This window comes from Nerophis lumbriciformis, linkage group LG37, assembly GCF_033978685.3.
Source record: "Nerophis lumbriciformis linkage group LG37, RoL_Nlum_v2.1, whole genome shotgun sequence".
NCBI lineage: Eukaryota > Metazoa > Chordata > Actinopteri > Syngnathiformes > Syngnathidae > Nerophis > Nerophis lumbriciformis.
Genome location: NC_084584.2, coordinates 9,327,670 through 9,346,492, shown reverse-complemented (window position 1 = coordinate 9,346,492; position 18,823 = coordinate 9,327,670). Strand labels below are relative to the sequence as shown.

The window sequence follows — 18,823 nt, the reverse complement described above, 5'->3', positions numbered from 1 at the left end:
CGACTGTTTTCCGTACCTTGGAGACATCATGCCTCGTCAGTGTGTTGTCGGAGGGTGTAACAACACGAACAGGGACGGATTCAAGTTGCACCAGTGGCCCAAAGATGCGAAAGTGGCAAGAAATTGGACGTTTGTTCCGCACACTTTACTGACGAAAGCTATGCTACGACAGAGATGGCAAGAATGTGTGGATATCCTGCGACACTCAAAGCAGATGCATTTCCGACGATAAAGTCAAAGAAATCTGCCGCCAGACCCCCATTGAATCTGCCGGAGTGTGTGAGCAATTCAGGGACAAAGGACCTCGGTAGCACGGCAAGCAATCGCGGCAGTTTGTTCCCGTAGACGAGCGAGCTAAACCCCCTGGATGTCTTGGCTCACACCGTCCCTTATGCCACCAAAGATGATCAAGAGAAGAATATCGACCCTAGCTTCCCTGGCCTGCTGACATCAACTCCAAAACTGGACGGATCAGCTTTCAGGAAAAGAGCGCGGATGAGGGTATGTCTACAGAATATATTAATTGATGAAAATTGGGCTGTCTGCACTCTCAAAGTGCATGTTGTTGCCAAATGTATTTCATATGCTGTAAACCTAGTTCATAGTTGTTAGTTTCCTTTAATGCCAAACAAACACATACCAATCGTTGGTTAGAAGGCGATCGCCGAATTCGTCCTCGCTTTCTCCCGTGTCGCTGGCTGTCGTGTCGTTTTCGTCGGTTTTGCTTGCATACGGTTCAAACCGATATGGCTCAATAGCTTCAGTTTCTTCTTCAATTTCGTTTTCGCTACCTGCCTCCACACTACAACCATCCGTTTCAATACATGCATAATCTGTTGAAGCCGCTGAAATCCGAGTCTGAATCCGAGCTAATGTCGTTATAGCTTGCTGTTCTTTCCGCCATGTTTGTTTGTGTTGGTATCACTATGTGACGTCACAGGAAAATGGACGGGTGTATATAACGATGGTTAAAATCAGGCACTTTAAAGCTTTTTTTAGGGATATTGCGTGATGGGTAAAATTTTGAAAAAAACTTCGAAAAATATAATAAGCCACTGGGAACTGATTTTTAATGGTTTTAACCATTCTGAAATTGTGATAATGTTCCCCTTTAAAGATTTGCAAAAAAAACAACAACAAAGTTTCTCAGTGTGAACATGAACTATCTTGTCTTTGCAGTCTATTCAATTGAATATAAGTTGAAAAGGATTTGTTGTATTCTCTTTTTATTTACCATTTACACAACGTGACAACTGGTTTTGGATTTTGTAGATAATATTCAAGTTTAAAAGATAGTCATTTGCTCGCAGGACACGTATTTTCTTCCGTCAAAGTGGCAAAAACCCGAATACATTTGGTAAAAAAAAGATGAAGTACTTTATTGACAGGCTAAAATGATGTGGGCCCCGGACATCGAGTGTGACACCTGTGCTCTAAGGAATGTTTTTTTTAATGTTATAATACTTTACTGTCTCACATCTACTAATACAGCATGTCTCAATGATTCATCCATGGTGTTTAGCCAATAGGAAAACAGTCCTCCTACCTAACTATTGTTGACCTTGAGCACAAAGAGGTTGGTGCAGGTCAGCACGTACAGCCTGTCGTTGGTCGCCCTGAAGCCCAGGAAGGTTTTGCCAGTGTCCAGGCTGGCCACCTGTTGCTTGGCAACCTGCCCTACCTGCCGGCCCTGCTTCCTGTTGAAGAGGACGCCGTCCACCGGCGACGGCTGGCGGTAGATGAAGGCGTGGCGCAGGCACTCGCACAGCGCCGCGTAGGAGAAGTCGGGGGAGCACGTGGCGAACTTCTTGTCCCGCTTGGAGGCCTGGACGTAGCCTGTCGGGGGGGGGAAAAAAGACACCGGGTTTCAAAAAACGCACAGAGGGATCAAGTGGCGAGGAAAAGGCCCGCGGCAGTTGGCAGGTCACATGACAGACAAAGAGACAAAAGCAAATGACCTTTCACTCAAGGAAAATGTGATTAGCCTTCCCCACCTGCCAACTTTTGCTCTTCCGCTTCCTAATTAGGACTAATGCAGTTTGTGTGCATCCACCTCCCTCCTTTTTAAAAATAAACTCTCAATACAATTAAATCTTCCCCCTTGTAGTCATAATTTTTGTGCTTAACCTCCTAAGACCCAGCGTCCTCTGAAGTGGACATTCATGTTAAATATATAACTTTCTGAGAACAAACCAGTGACGTGCGGTGAGGTTGATGGCTGGTGAGGCACTGACTTTATCACAGTCAGATTTACAAACATATGAACCCTAAAGAGTATCTTATTCACCATTTGATTGGCAGCAGTTAACGGGTTATGTTTAAAAGCTTCCCTTCCCTGCTTGGCACTCAGCATCAAGGGTTGGAATTGGGGGTTAAATCACCAAAAATGATTCCCAGGCGCGGCGCCGCTGCTGCCCACTGCTCCCCTCACCTCCCAGGGGGTGAACATGGGGATGGGTCAAATGCAGAGGACAAATTTCATTACACCTAGTGTGTGTGTGACAATCATTGCTACTTTAACTTAACTTTAACTTTACACATACAAACTGTAGCACACAAAAAAGCACATTTAATAAAAAAACGTTATTATGGTCTTACCTTTACTTATAAATGCGCCGCTGTTGTGCTGGATTAATGAACACCATGATGGGAGTGTTATATCAACTAAAGCCCTCACTTCAACTTTCCACGTGCAAGATTGAATCTATTTAAAAAAGTGTAACCGAGGGTTTATAAATGTCGCCTATACTGTATGAAACTACAAAATAACAAACACGGAGGCTCCAGTTTACACGAGGACCACTTTATTTACATTCTTTCAAAAACTTCCGCTCCACTCTGTGTCAAAATTCCGCTCTTAGCGGCTTCAAAATAAGAGCTCAAGGCATATACTGTATAACAGCGCATAACAGGAACTTAACATCACAAAGAGGAAAGACCATAAAAATGTTACAAAAGTTATTTAATAAGAAGCCAAAAAGTGCAAAAACAATAATGTTCATGTTGGAGGAGTTGTGAATTATATACACCTGCAGTCTGCAGGTGTACCTAATGCTGTGGCCCAGCAGTCATTCACAACTCCTCCAACACGAACATTATTGTTTTTGCACTTTTTGGCTTCTTATGAAGTAACTTTTTTAAATAGATTCAATCTTGCACGTGGAAAGTTTAAGTGTGTAACACTCCCATCAGGGGTTGCCGTGCATTCTACGGCGGGGGTGCAGGAGGCGAGCGTCAGCCAGTGCGTCTTTTGCAGCCGTTTTATGATCGCTCAGCACAAGAAACACTTTACACACATACAGTTGTTGACAAAATACACTGTACATTATATACCTCAGCTAACTAAACTATGGAAATGTATAATATAGTTCATATAGCAATACGGTCTCACTGCACAGCAGACCAGCAGTTAGACGAGTACGTCCATGTTGAGGCATTGAGTGACGTGCCTCGACTGGCTGCTGTTCACCGCACCGTCTCTTCTCAGTATTTGAACGGCAAATGTGAAAATTCAGCGATTTTGAATAAAAATAATCTAAAACTGGTGAAGTTAAATGGAAAATAACTTTATAGTATAATCACTGGATACATTTAACAATTTAATATATATTTTTTTCTTCTTTCCATGATGGCAGGTGAGGCGGGGCCTCACCTGCCTCTAGTGACTGCACGTCACTGGAACAAACGTCCTCAAAAGTGGACATTTGTGTCAAGCAGAGAGGACATTTGTGTTGAGTTTATAATCTTCAGAGACCCAGCGTCCTCTGTAGTGGACATTCATGTTAAGTATATAACTTTCTGAGAACAAACATCCTCCAAAATGGACATTTGTGTCAAGCAGAGGGGACATTTGTGTTGAGTTTATCATCTCCAGAGACCCAGCGTCCTCCGAAGTGGACATTTGTGTCAAGCAGAGTGGACATTTGTGTTGAGTTTATAATCTCCAATCCCCTTAAAAGCGAGGCAGAGGTTAAAAACATTCCAGCCCTGTCTCCCTTTAAGTACAATCAATTGTTCGTCTTTAATTCTTGTCACCTCTCATTAGACAGAAGCAAGGAATCTAGGGGGATGTTTCCCTGCAAAAAGGGACACCCTAATACTAATCATGAAGACGCTAAAGTGAGAAGGAAATGGCTTCTGGCGGTGGCACACAACAGGGAAACATCGCACAGGTTAATTGGACGTTGCTGAAAGAGGCTCTCGGTGGTCCAAGAGATTAAAAAGAAATGGCACATGTGAACGCTGCATGAAACACTTTTGCTTGGCATGCACGTTCACAGCAAAACAAACAAACCATTTGGAGGATTCCTGCTTCACAATATACAAACCCCGTTTCCATATGAGTTGGGAAATTGTGTTAGATGTAAATATAAACGGAATACAATGATTTGCAAACCCTTTTCAACCCATATTCAGTTGAATATGCTACAAAGACAACATATTTGATGCTCAAACTGATAAACATTTTTTTTTGTGCAAATAATCATTAACTTTAGAATTTGATGCCAGCAACACGTGACAAAGAAGTTGGGAAAGGTGGCAATAAATACTGATAAAGTTGAGGAATGCTCATCCAACACTTATTTGGAACATCCCACAGGTGTGCAGGCTAATTGGGAACAGGTGGGTGCCATGATTGGCTGCCCTCACTAGCAGCCAATGATCCAGCACAGTTAAATCCAACACTTTTAATTGGGCGACTTCACCCTCCTGATGAAGCAAACTGCTACAACATTTATCAGACCAACCAAATAATATACATCAACCCTTCCCTACCAGCCAACAGTTACACAAAACACTGAGTATTTAGCCTCCAGACTAAGCACGCTACATGCACACAACTCCCCCCGGCCCCAGGGTCGCAGTTGCGAGCTTGCGCATCAGCTGACGAGACAACTGTTCGCCTCTACAATAACAATAGGTTACAAATGTGTGAGTGGTACATTAGCAAATTAGCTCCATTTGTTGTGTAACTAGCTTGGCCTTCTACTGTAAGACAATTTATTTTAATTTTTTTCAGGACTTCTTTGTCCAGTCGTTGTTAAATGTCTGATTTTTGCAATTTATTTTGTTTTTTTAAGGACTTCTTTGTCTAGTCATTGTTAAATGTCAGATTTTTGCAATTTATTTATATTTTTTTCAGGACTTCTTTGTCCAGTCGTTGTTAAATGTCGGATTTTTGCAATGTTTTTAGATTTTTTTCAGGGCTTCTTTGTCCAGTCGTTGTTAAATGTCTGATTTTTGCAATGTATTTAGATTTTTTTCAGGACTTCTTTGTCCAGTCGTTGTTAAATGTCTGATTTTTGCAATTTATTTTGTTTTTTTAAGGACTTCTTTGTCCAGTCATTGTTAAATGTCAGATTTTTGCAATTTATTTATATTTTTTTCAGGACTTCTTTGTCCAGTCGTTGTTAAATGTCGGATTTTTGCAATGTTTTTAGATTTTTTTCAGGGCTTCTTTGTCCAGTCGTTGTTAAATGTCTGATTTTTGCAAAATATTTTGATTTTTCTCAGGACTACTTTGTCCAGTTGTTGTTAAATGTCTGATTTTTGCAATGTATTTAGATTTTTTTTCAGGACTTCTTTGTCCAGTCATTGTTAAATGTCAGATTTTTGCAATTTATTTATATTTTTTTCAGGACTTCTTTGTCCAGTCGTTGTTAAATGTCGGATTTTTGCAATGTTTTTAGATTTTTTTCAGGGCTTCTTTGTCCAGTCGTTGTTAAATGTCTGATTTTTGCAAAATATTTTGATTTTTCTCAGGACTACTTTGTCCAGTTGTTGTTAAATCTCAGATTTTTGCAATTTATTTAGATTTTTTTCAGGACTTCTTTGTCCAGTCATTGTTAAATGTCTGATTTTTGCAATTTATTTTGATTTTTTTTTCAGGACTTCTTTGTCTAGTCGTTGTTAAAAGTCTGATTTTTGCAATGTATCTAGATTTTTTTTCAGGACTTCTTTGTCCAGTCATTGTTAAATGTCAGATTTTTGCAATTTATTTAGATTTTTTTCAGGACTTTTTTGTCCAGTCGTTGTTAAATGTCGGATTTTTGCAATGTTTTTAGATTTTTTTCAGGGCTTCTTTGTCCAGTCGTTGTTAAATGTCTGATTTTTGCAAAAATATTTTGATTTTTCTCAGGACTACTTTGTCCAGTTGTTGTTAAATCTCTGATTTTTGCAATTTATTTAGATTTTTTTCAGGACTTCTTTGTCCAGTCGTTAAATGTCTGATTTTTGCAATGTATTTTGATTTTTTTTTCAGGACTTCTTTGTCCAGTCATTGTTAAATGTCAGATTTTTGCAATTTATTTAGATTTTTTTCAGGACTTCTTTGTCCAGTCGTTGTTAAATCTCTGATTTTTGCAATTTATTTTGATTTTTTTCAGGACTTCTTTGTCTAGTCGTTGTTAAATGTCTGATTTTTGCAATGTATTTAGATTTTTTTTCAGGACTTCTTTGTCCAGTCATTGTTAAATGTCAGATTTTTGCAATTTATTTAGATTTGTTTCAGGACTTCTTTGTCCAGTCGTTGTTAAATGTCGGATTTTTGCAATGTTTTTAGATTTTTTTCAGGGCTTCTTTGTCCAGTCGTTGTTAAATGTCTGATTTTTGCAATGTATTTAGATTTTTTTCAGGACTTCTTTGTCCAGTCGTTGTTAAATGTGTGATTTTTGCAATTTATTTAGATTTTTTTTTTCCAGGACTTCTTTGTCTAGTCGTTGTTAAATGTCTGATTTTTGCAATTTATTTTGATTTGTTGTGGCCAGTGCCCTGTACTTTGCAGTGGTTTGTTGGGGCAGCAGCACCAGCAAAAGGGACTCAAACCGGATTGACAAACTGATCCGGAAAGCCGGCCAAACTATTGGCAAACAGTTGGAGGCGTTTGTGTCAGTGAGGGACAGGAGGACACTGGACAATCCTGCCCACCCACTCCACCAGACAATTGAGGGAAAGCGGAGTTCATACTCTAACAGGCTCCTTCAGCTTCCTTCCCACAGTGTTCCATTCAAGAACTCCTTCATTCCGCACTCCATCCAGCTGTATAATCACTCGCCATACAGCAATAGATGATATCTGTCTATTACCTGACACCTGACATGTTAGCTACTTCTCTTTGTTTTTAATGTCTATTTTCTATTTTCTGCTGGATTTACTCTCTATTTTATGCTGCTGCTGTCACATATACTGTAATATTGTACATGGTCATTGTTATATATTGTATATATGATATAGACATAATATATCAGTATATATAATATACCAGTGACGTGCAGTCACTAGAGGCAGGTGAGGCGGGGCCTCACATGCCATCATGGAAAGAAAAAAAATGTAAAAATAAAAAAATTAAATTAAATTGTTATATGTATCCAGTGATTATACTATAAAGTTATTTTCCATTTAACTTCGCCAGTTTTAGATTATTTTTATTCAAAATCGCTGAATTTTCACATTTGCCGTTCAAATACTGAGAAGAGACGGTGCGGTGAACAGCAGCCAGTTGAGGCACGTCACTCAGTGCCTCAACATGAATTCCGGACTCGGCTAACTGCTAGCCTGCTGTGCAGTGAGACTGTATTGCTATATGAATTATATTATACATTTCCATAGTTTAGTTAGCTGAGGTATATAATGTACAGTGTATTTTGTCAACAACTGTATGTGTGTAACGTATTTCTTGTGCTGAGCGATCATAAAACGGCTGCAAAAGACGCACTGGCTGAGGCTCGCCTCCTGCACCCCCGCCGTAGAATTGTTGTATCAACTAAAGCCCACACTTAAACTTTCCACGTGCAAGATTTAATCTATTTAAAAAAATTATTTCATAAGAAGCCAAAAAGTGCAAAAACAATAATGTTGGTGTTGGAGGAGTTGTGAATGACTGCAGGGACACAACATTAGATACACCTGCAGACTGCAGGTGTATCTAATTCACAACTCCTCCAACACGAACATTATTGTTTTTGCACTTTTTGGCTTCTTATTAAATAACTTTTGTAACCTATTTTCATGGGCTTTCCTCTTTGTGATGTTAAGTTCCTGTTATGCGCTGTTATACAGTATATGCCTTGAGCTCTTATTTTGAAGGCGCTAAGAGCGAAAGTGATGTCACGTTGCGGAGGTTTTTGAAAGAATGTAAATAAAGTGGTCCTCGTGTAAACTGGAGCCTCCGTGTTTGTTATTTTGTAGTTTCATACAGTATAGGCGACATTTATAAACCCTCGGTTACACTTTTTTTAAATAGATTCAATCTTGCACGTGGAAAGTTTAAGTGAGGGCTTTAGTTGCGGCGCATGGACTTAATTTCTAAGTAAAGGTAAGACCATAATAATGTTTTTTTTTTATTAAATGTGCTTTTTTGTGTGCTACAGTTTGTATGTGTAAAGTTAAAGTTAAGTTAAAGTACCAATGATTGTCACACACACACTAGGTGTAATGAAATTTGTCGTCTGCATTTGACCCATCCCCTTGTTCACCCCCTGGGAGGTGAGGGGAGCAGTGGGCAGCAGCGGCGCCGCGCCTGGGAATCATTTTTGGTGATTTAACCCCCAATTCCAACCCTTGATGCTGAGTGCCAAGCGGGAGAGAATGCTGGTATGAGCTTTTAGACATAACCCGTTAACTGCTGCCAATCAAATGGTGAATAAGATACTCTTTAGGGTTCATATGTTTGTAAATCTGACTGTGATGAAGTCAGTGCCTCACCAGCCATCAACCTCACCGCACGTCACTGTAATATACTGTACATATATTATGTAAATATTACGTATATATGTTATATTTTATATCGCTATATTTAGTCTATTTATACCTGCATTGTCCTTTCCATCCTTACACTTTCCATCATTGTAACTGAGCTACTGTGTGGAACAATTACCCTTGTGGATCATTAAAGTTTGTCTAAGTCTAAGTCTATTTTGATTTTTTTCAGGACTTCTTTGTCCAGTCGTTAAATGTCTGATTTTGGCAATTTATTTAGATTTTTTTTTCAGTGTTGAATGAGTAGTCTTCTTCTCTTTCTCACCACACTGCTACTTCACTGTCACACGTTCCTCGCTGTTGCCCCCTGCGGGGTGGCGGGCATACTGCATACATGAGCCACCCTAGTTTCAATGGTTTCAACAAGCCTATTTGGGTGATGTTCGGCTGAATAGACCTGGTTTATGTATTACACCAAGTGATGCCAACCTACTGCTAGCCACCGGCTGGACTGCACTGTATTTGCTCTTTTTTTCCATGTAGGAAATGGAATGGTCTGTCTTACCCAGGGCGTTAAAGGTGGCGACGTGCTCCCACATGTCGGCGGGCATGTCGGGCCGCGGCTGCCACAGCAGAGCGTCCACATCGTGCCTCAGGCAGAGACACGGCATCTCGGCGGGATTGACGTCCACAGTGAACAGGTACTGGTGGCTGCCCAGGTTCACCTGCAGCACAAGATCAATATATCCATCGTTATCCATAAGGCAGCTGTTGTGTTTTAAGTTTGGTGTTATGGTGAGTCTCTGAGGCTGTCAGCGGTCCTAAACTAACCCCGTGGACCCAAATGACAACCTTTCAGCGAGCCATCACGCCTCCACTCCAAAACTCATTTTCTCGCCACTCAGCAACCGGCACGTTTGTTGACTGACAAAACGGCAGAGAGGCGGCGGGGAACGGGTCACGTTATGCGATGAACCCAAACAGACAGGAGACGAGATGCGGGACAAAGTGAAGGCTTTTATCACGGATGCATCTGGAAGCCACGTTTGCACATTTGAATTTACCCGAGCTCTTTAGCCATCGTTTCTATTTTATATTACAAACCCCGTTTCCATATGAGTTGGGAAATTGTGTTAGATGTAAATATAAACGGAATACAATGATTTGCAAATCCTTTTCAACCCATATTCAGTTGAATATGCTACAAAGACAACATATTTGATGTTCAAACTCATAAACATTTTTTTTTTCTGCAAATGATCATTAACTTTAGAATTTGATGCCAGCAACACGTGACAAAGAAGTTGGGAAAGGTGGCAATAAATACTGATAAAGTTGAGGAATGCTCATCAAACACTTATTTGGAACATCCCACAGGTGAACAGGCTAATTGGGAACAGGTGGGTGCCATGATTGGGTATAAAAACAGCTTCCCAAAAAATGCTCAGTCTTCCACAAGAAAGGATGGGGCGAGGTACACCCCTTTGTCCACAACTGCGTGAGCAAATAGACAAACAGTTTAAGAACAACGTTTGTCAAAGTGCAATTGTAAGAAATTTAGGGATTTCAACATCTACGGTCCATAATATCATCAAAAGGTTCAGAGAATCTGGAGAAATCACTCCACGTAAGCGGCATGGCCAGAAACCAACATTGAATGACCGTGACCTTCGATCCCTCAGACTGTATCAAAAACCGACATCAAGCTCTAAAGGATATCACCACATGGGCTCAGGAACACTTCAGAAAACCACTGTCACTAAATACAGTTAGTCGCTACATCTGTAAGTGCAAGTTAAAGCTCTACTATGCAAAGCGAAAGCCATTTATCAACAACATCCAGGAACGCCGCCGGCTTCTCTGGGCCCGAGATCATCTAAGATGGACTCATGCAAAGTGGAAAAGTGTTCTGTGGTCTGACGAGTCCACATTTCAAATTGTTTTTGGAAATATTCGACATCGTGTCATCCGGACCAAAGGGGAAGCGAACCATCCAAACTGTTATCGACGCAAAGTTCAAAAGCCAGCATGTGTGATGGTATGGGGGTGTATTAGTGCCCAAGACATGGGTAACTTACACATCTGTGAAGGCACCATTAATGCTGAAAGGTACATACAGGTTTTGGAACAACATATGCTGCCATCTAAGCGCCGTCTTTTTCATGGACGCCCCTGCTTATTTCAGCAAGACAATGCCAAGCCACATTCAGCACGTGTTACAACAGCGTGGCTTCGTAAAAAAAGAGTGCGGGTACTTTCCTGGCCCGCCTTCAGTCCAGACCTGTCTCCCATCGAAAATGTGTGGCGCATTATGAAGCGTAAAATACGACAGCGGAGACCCCGGACTGTTGAACGACTGAAGCTCTACATAAAACAAGAATGGGAAAGAATTCCACTTTCAAAGCTTCAACAATTAGTTTCCTCAGTTCCCAATCGTTTGAGTGTTGTTAAAAGAAAAGGTGATGTAACACAGTGGTGAACATGCCCTTTCCCAACTACTTTGGCACGTGTTGCAGCCATGAAATTCTAAGTTAATTATTATTTGCAAAAAAATAAATAAAGTTTATGAGTTTGAACATCAAATATGTTGTCTTTGTAGTGCATTCAATTGAATATGGGTTGAAAAGGATTTGCAAATCATTGTATTCCGTTTATATTTACATCTAACACAATTTCCCAACTCATATGGAAACAGGGTTTGTACAATGACCCTGAGGGTTTTGAACGATGACGATGAAAAGAAGCACGTTGCTGGAACTGAAAATGAAGCGGACCTTGTGCTGAAAGGATACTAAACGCCCTATAATAATTGCTGACGGACACTTCCAGCTGCGCTCGCTGCACAATAACTTGCAAGGACCTGTTCTCCATCCACAAAAGGTTTACAAGGACTTCAAGCTCAAAAGGACCGCAGTGAAAGGGCGACGGTACAAAAGCAAAATAAATAAAATAACGGCGGAAGTTCCAGGTTATTTCCACCATGAGCGATTGAGGCCGTGTCTTGTTCACCTCCTCTCATCAACCTTTTGTGTTTCCTTCAGCCTTTTTAAAATGTTCTTTGCACAAGTGATGCGAGGAGCATTGTTTGTTGTACTCACCAATGAACCATCAACATTGCCTCTCTCCTGTCAGAGTTTCAATTCCCACCTCCGGAAGAACTTTGAACATTTCACGAGGGAAGTGCTAGACATTGAGTCCGAGTGGACCATGTTCCGTACCTCTATTATCGAGGCGGCCAATCGGAGCTGTGGCCTCAAGGTGGTTGGTGCCTGTGGTGGCGGTAATCCTAGAACCCGCTGGTGAGGGATGCCATCTAGCTGAAGAAAGAGTCCTATTGGGTTCTTTTAGTTCATAGGACTCTGGAGGCAGCAGACAGGTACCGACAGGCCAAGCGGTGTGCGGCTTCAGCTGGCCATCCATCCATCCATCCATCTTCTTCCGCTTATCCGAGGTCGGGTCGCGGGGGCAGCAGCCTAAGCAGGGAAGCCCAGACTTTCCTCTCCCCAGCCACTTCGTCCAGCTCTTCCCGGGGGATCCCGAGGCGTTCCCAGGCCAGCCGGGAGACATAGTCTTCCCAACGTGTCCTGCGTCTTCCCCGTGGCCTCCTACCGGTTGGACGTGCCCTAAACACCTCCCTAGGGAGGCGTTCGGGTGGCATCCTCACCAGATGCCCGAACCACCTCACCTGGCTCCTCTCGATGTGGAGGAGCAGCGGCTTTACTTTGAGCTCCTCCCGGATGACAGAGCTTCTCACCCTATCTCTAAGGGAGAGACCCGCCACCCGACGGAGGAAACTCATTTCGGCCGCTTGTACCCGTGATCTTGTCCTTTCGGTCATAACCCAAAGCTCATGACCATAGGTGAGGATGGGAACGTAGATCGACTGGTAAATTGAGAGCTTTGCCTTCCGGCTCAGCTCCTTCACCACAACAGATCGATACAGCGTCCGCATTACTGAAGATGCCGCACCGATCCGCCTGTCGATCTCACGATCCACTCTTCCCCCACTCGTGAACAAGACTCCTAGGTACTTGAACTCCTCCACTTCCTCCCCAACCCGGAGATGGCACTCCACCCTTTTCCGGGCGAGAACCATGGACTGGGACTTGGAGGTGCTGATTCTCATCCCAGTCGCTTCACACTCGGCTGCGAACCGATCCAGCGAGAGCTGAAGATCCTGGCCAGATGAAGCCATCAGGACCACATCATCTGCAAAAAGCAGAGACCTAATCCTGCAGCCACCAAACCGGATCCCCTCAACGCCTTGACTGCGCCTAGAAATTCTGTCCATAAAAGTTATGAACAGAATCTGTGACAAAGGGCAGCCTTGGCGGAGTCCAACCCTCACTGGAAACATGTCCGATTTACTGCCGGCAATGCGGACCAAGCTCTGACACTGATCATACAGGGAGCTGACAGCCACAATCAGACAATCCGATACCCCATACTCTCTGAGCACTACCCACAGGACCTCCCGAGGGACACGGTCGAATGCCTTCTCCAAGTCCACAAAGCACATGTAGACTGGTTGGGCAAACTCCCATGCACCCTCAAGGACCCTGCCGAGAGTATAGAGCTGGTCCACAGTTCCACGACCAGGACAAAAACCACACTGTTCCTCCTGAATCCGAGGTTCGACTATCCGGCGTAGCCTCCTCTCCAGACCAACCAGACCAGTTCTCTCGAGAGGGGTTGGACTCTCTTCCACACTGGCTTCAGCTGGCCGCGGAGGCAAAAACTCGGACATGGGATGAGTTCGGGAAAGCCATGGAAAACGACTTCTGGACGGCTTCGAAGCGATTCTGGACCACCGTCCGCCGCCTCAGGAAGGGGAAGCAGTGCACTGTCAACACCGTGTATGGTGGGGATGGTGTGCTGTTGACCTCGACTACGGATGTTGAGGGAATATTTCGAAGACCTCCTCAATCCCACCAACACGTCTTCCTATGAGGAAGCAGTTCCTGGGGAATCTGTGGTGGACTCTCCTATTTCTGGGGCTAAGGTTGCTGAGGTAGTTAAAAAGCTCCTTGGTGGCAAGGCCCCGGGTGGTGGATGAGATCCGCCCGGAGTTCCTTAAGGCTCTGGATGCTGTGGGGCTGTCTTGGTAGACAAGATTCTGCCACATCGTGTGGACATCGGGGGCGGTACCTCTGGATTGGCAGACCGGGGTGGTGGTTCCTCTCTTTAAGGGTGTGTTCCAACTATGGTGGAATCACACTCCTCTTAAATTGACTCGAAAAAAAGCTTCCATTTATATTCTGTTGCTTCGATTAACTGTTCAATGAGTCCAACAATAAAAACAGTTCAAATCCAGACGTTATTGCTATTTCAGTTTTGATGATGTGCATTTACCCCCCCCCCCCCCCCCAAAAAAAAATAAGAATGAAGTTAATGGCAAGCAGAAAAAATATTGTTTAAACTATAATACATTGAGGCTATAAAGTGTGTTTTATCCAATTACTCAATTAATCAAACAAACTACTTGATAGATTACTCGATTACTAAAATAATGGATGGCTGCAGCCCTAGTGTCCGAACACTAAATACATCAAACAGAAGCAAAGTCCAGTTTTTGTTACGATCGATAACTAAAGTTAGTAGCTAAACTTTGCTAAATCACTTTCATTCTCTGACAACACACACAGCTAATGTGTGTTAGTGTGCCGTTTACATCATAGCGTGTAGGAACGGGTACCGTTCACATTTGAACTGGTACCGGTACCCAACGGTACCAATGTTCCGCATTTTCGTGTGTGTGAATACGCTTGCAATGCAGTTGCACTTCCAATACATTAGATGGCAGCACTATACAGGCTATCTATGGTACGTCGTCTCAACTCGGAAGTAGATTTTTTTCCAGGAAGCTGAATGCCTTATGTTGCGCCCTACAAAGTGTTTACACTGTAAGTATTGTGCCTATTACACACCGACTGTTTGATTGTAACATTCATGTCAGTTGTAGTTTTCACTACCACATTTGGAGGTGTTCAAATCGCTAATAGTAGCCTGTCTATAGCAAATCCAATGCAAATTAGCACATTTTGAAAGAGTGAAGCCTTAATTTACGTTTGAGCGTTTTTTTTACCAAGCATACTTGCTTTGTTGGTGTTGCAAAATGCAACCTTACTTAGTCCTGAGTGCCGCTTGACTGATCGGCATCCAAATATGTCACATTTGATTTTAAGTGAATCGATATCCGAAAGTACCAACGGAATTTGGTCTATGCGTATAAGATGACCAAGTTTGGTAAAACCATCCCTAATTACGTATGAAAAAATACCGAAAGAGGGCGGGATGTTTTGCTTAAAACACTCTGGGAAGTTAGCGCCCTCTAGGAATCCCCTGGGATTTTTGCACCAGGGGCCACACGCTGATCAACGTTTAATAAAGTCAAACACAAATAAGGCAACAAGAGAAGTATCCAACACTTCTCTTTTCTAAAGTAAATGTGCACAGTAGATATAGATCATTTACATCAACTATATCAGTGTTTTTCAACCACTGTGCCGTGAGATACAGTCTGGTGTGCCATGGGAGATCTAGTTTCACCTATAAGGAGTAAAACATATTTTTTGTAAACCAGTAATTCTAGTCTGCAAATGATGTGTTGTTGTTGAGTGCTACTCGGCAGAGTAACCGTGTAATACTCTTCCATATCAGTAGGTGGCAGCCGGTAGCTAATTGCTTTGTAGATGTGGGAAACAGCGGGAGGCAGTGTGCAGGTAAAAAGGTATCCAATGCTTAAACCAAAAATAAACAAAAGGAAAGTGCCTCTAAGAAAAGGCATTGAAGCTTAGGGAAGGCTATGCAGAACAAAACTAAAACTGAACTGGCTACAAAGTAAACAAAAACAGAATGCTGGACGACAGCAAAGACTTACTGTGGCGCAAAGACTTACTGTGGAGCAAAGACGGCGTCCACAATGTACATTCGAACATGACATGACAATCGACAATGTCCCCCACAAAGAAGGATAAAAACAAAGTAGATGCGGGAAATATCGCTCAAAGGAAGACATGAAACTGCTACAGGAAAATACCAAAAAGAAGTAAACCACTACACACAGGAAAACAGCAAAAAAGTCCAAATAAGTCAGGGTGTGATGTGACAGGTAGTGACAGTACACTTACTTTGAGACAAGAGCTATAGTGATGCTTGGTTATGCTTTAAAGTCATATCCAACAATTGCGACAACGACTTTTTACTGTCAACTGAGTTTCGTTTTTTAATGATTTCTGCTGGTGGTGTGCCTCCGCATTTTTTCAACGCAAAAAATGTGCCTTGGCTCAAAAAAGGTTGAAAAACACTGAATTATATGATTCGTCTGAGTGGTTGGACAAATAAAAAAATTAATTAAAAATTATATATTTTTATAAATCGATTTTTGATTTTTTTTTTATTGATTAAGAAACGTTACAAATAATAATCACGATTAATTCAAATTGTTTTGACACTGTGGGGGGGGGGGGGGGGGGGGGGGGCCTTGGCCTGCGGACCTGCAGCGAAGCGGGGTGTGCCAGGACCGGTTTCGAGATTAGCGACAGGTGATTAGATAAGCCAGCCCAGGTGTGCCATCTACGCACCTGTCGCTAATCTCGAAGCCGGTCCTGGCACACCCCGCTTCGCTGCAGGTCCGCAGGCCACGCCCCCCCACAGACACCCTTGTTGATTAGCATTGGTGTTGTTTGGGAAGGGATCCGTGGTTCCTCCTCTACGTCACAGATCACGCGCGCATTATTTTCCTCACTCTATTTACTCGCAAACAGTGCAAGTCTGTAGGTGTTCCACATCAGATATTTATGATAATAGCTTCAGCATGGAGGCAACTTGTCTTTCCATTTATACCGCTACTTTCAAACATCCTCCATGATGGAGCTGTGGCTGGTCTCCACGGCAAAGTGCATGGAAGAGAAAGCCAGGAAACGTAAACACACAAGCTCTCTGTCTTTTCTGTCGGGCGCAGTGGCGGACAAACAAAAGGAGCTAAATTAATAGGATGTGCTACAATTTGAAGATGAAAGGGGTCAGGAAAAAAACAGGCCAGCGAGCGGGTAAATGGAGGAAGAAGAATGGGAAGGTAAGGCTTCCTGGGCGATGTTGCACATGCTCACACGGTCACTGATAGCCTTCAAAAGATTGATGGTTGTTTGTGGGCAGCATTAAAGGGCTTTTGCTGACATTCGTCCTAATTAGAAGTCTGCCATTCATTCCACAGTGGAGTGGACTCCTGCAGGAGCTTTGTCGTGGACACAAAAAGAAAGTGAAAGAAGACCATTAGCCGTGGACATTAAGCGTTCTCTTCTAGGTGATTCTGTGAGGACGGCAGACGAAGGAGGACGCTCTTCCAGGTAATTCAATGTGTAGGTTCTGAGATTATTTTTATCGGAAGAACTCTTCGGAGAGGTTTTGTGCACTCGCGCAAGGAGCGCGATAAAACTGGCAAAGCGTGACGAGGGGGCGAGAAGGTGGCCAGCAGCCGGAGTAGCCTTCTTGTTCCCTGGGATGAACTGAGTCAACAGATGGAGGGTCCTCCATTGCAGGCAATAAAACGCTCTAAAATATCCAGAAACTGCAAACAATATTCCATTTACATGTCGTGACCTGAAATTAAGCAAATATGAATTATATATTGTTATTATAAGTGCTAACGCAGACAGACTATTTTAGAAAAAGCCAACAATACCCCATTTACATGGCGTGACCTGAAATTAACCAAATATAAAAGATATTGTTATTATAAGTGCTAACTCAGACTGACTATTTTAGAAAAAGCCAACAACACCCCATTTACATGTCGTGACCTGAAATTAACCAAATATGAACTACATTGTTATATAAGTGCTAACTCAGACAGACTATTTTAGAACGTGCCAACAATACTCAATTTACATGTCATGACCTGAAATTAACCAAATATAAAAGATATTGTTATTATAAGTGCTAACTCAGATTGACTATTTTAGAAAAAGCCAACAACACCCCATTTACATGTCGTGACCTGAAATTAACCAAATATGAACTATATTGTTATTATAAGTGCTAACTCAGACAGACTATTTTAGAACGTGCCAACAATACTCAATTTACATGTCATGACCTGAAATTAACCAAATATAAAAGATATTGTTATTATAAGTGCGAACTCAGACTGACTATTTTAGAACGTGCCAACAATACTCAATTTACATGTCATGACCTGAAATTAACCAAATATAAAAGATATTGTTATTATAAGTTCTAACTCAGACTGACTATTTTAGAAAAAGCCAACAATACCCCATCTACGTGCCGTGACCTGAAATTAACCAAATATGAATTGTGTTGTTATTATAAGTGCTAACGCAGACTGACTATTTTAGAAAAAGCCAACAATACTCCCATTTACATGCCGTGACCTGAAATTAACGAAAATTTAAAAGATATTGTTATTATAAATGCTAACTCAGACTGACTATTTTAGAAAAAGCCAACAACACCCCATTTACATGTCGTGACCTGAAATTAACCAAATATGAACTATATTGTTATTATAAGTGCTAACTCAGACAGACTATTTTAGAACGTGCCAACAATACTCAATTTACATGTCATGACCTGAAATTAACCAAATATAAAAGATATTGTTATTATAAGTGCGAACTCAGACTGACTATTTTAGAACGTGCCAACAATACTCAATTTACATGTCATGACCTGAAATTAACCAAATATAAAAGATATTGTTATTATAAGTGCTAACTCAGACTGACTATTTTAGAAAAAGCCAACAATACCCCATCTACATGCCGTGACCTGAAATTAACCAAATATGAATTGTGTTGTTATTATAAGTGCTAACGCAGACAGACTATTTTAGAAAAAGCCAACAATACCCCATTTACATGGCGTGACCTGAAATTAACCAAATATAAAAGATATTGTTATTATAAGTGCTAACTCAGACTGACTATTTTAGAAAAAGCCAACAACACCCCATTTACATGTCGTGACCTGAAATTAACCAAATATGAACTACATTGTTATTATAAGTGCTAACTCAGACAGACTATTTTAGAACATGCCAACAATACTCAATTTACATGTCATGACCTGAAATTAACCAAATATAAAAGATATTGTTATTATA

The 18,823-nt window shown here is 41.8% G+C and overlaps 1 protein-coding gene across 1 annotated transcript in view; it reads right to left on the bottom strand.

Annotated features, from left to right (window-relative positions):
* Window positions 1-1,235: 1,235 nt before the first annotated feature.
* nudcd1 (NudC domain containing 1) overlaps window positions 1,236-18,823 on the bottom strand; it is a 56,507-nt gene continuing 38,919 nt past the window's right edge. Inside the window, exons 9-10 of the mRNA XM_061931106.2 lie at window positions 9,263-9,422; window positions 1,236-1,836 (exon numbers count right to left, since the gene is read on the bottom strand). Of these exons, the coding sequence (XP_061787090.1) occupies window positions 1,547-1,836; window positions 9,263-9,422 (450 nt within the window). The 3' untranslated portion in view covers window positions 1,236-1,546. The remainder of the gene's footprint in view (window positions 1,837-9,262; window positions 9,423-18,823) is intronic.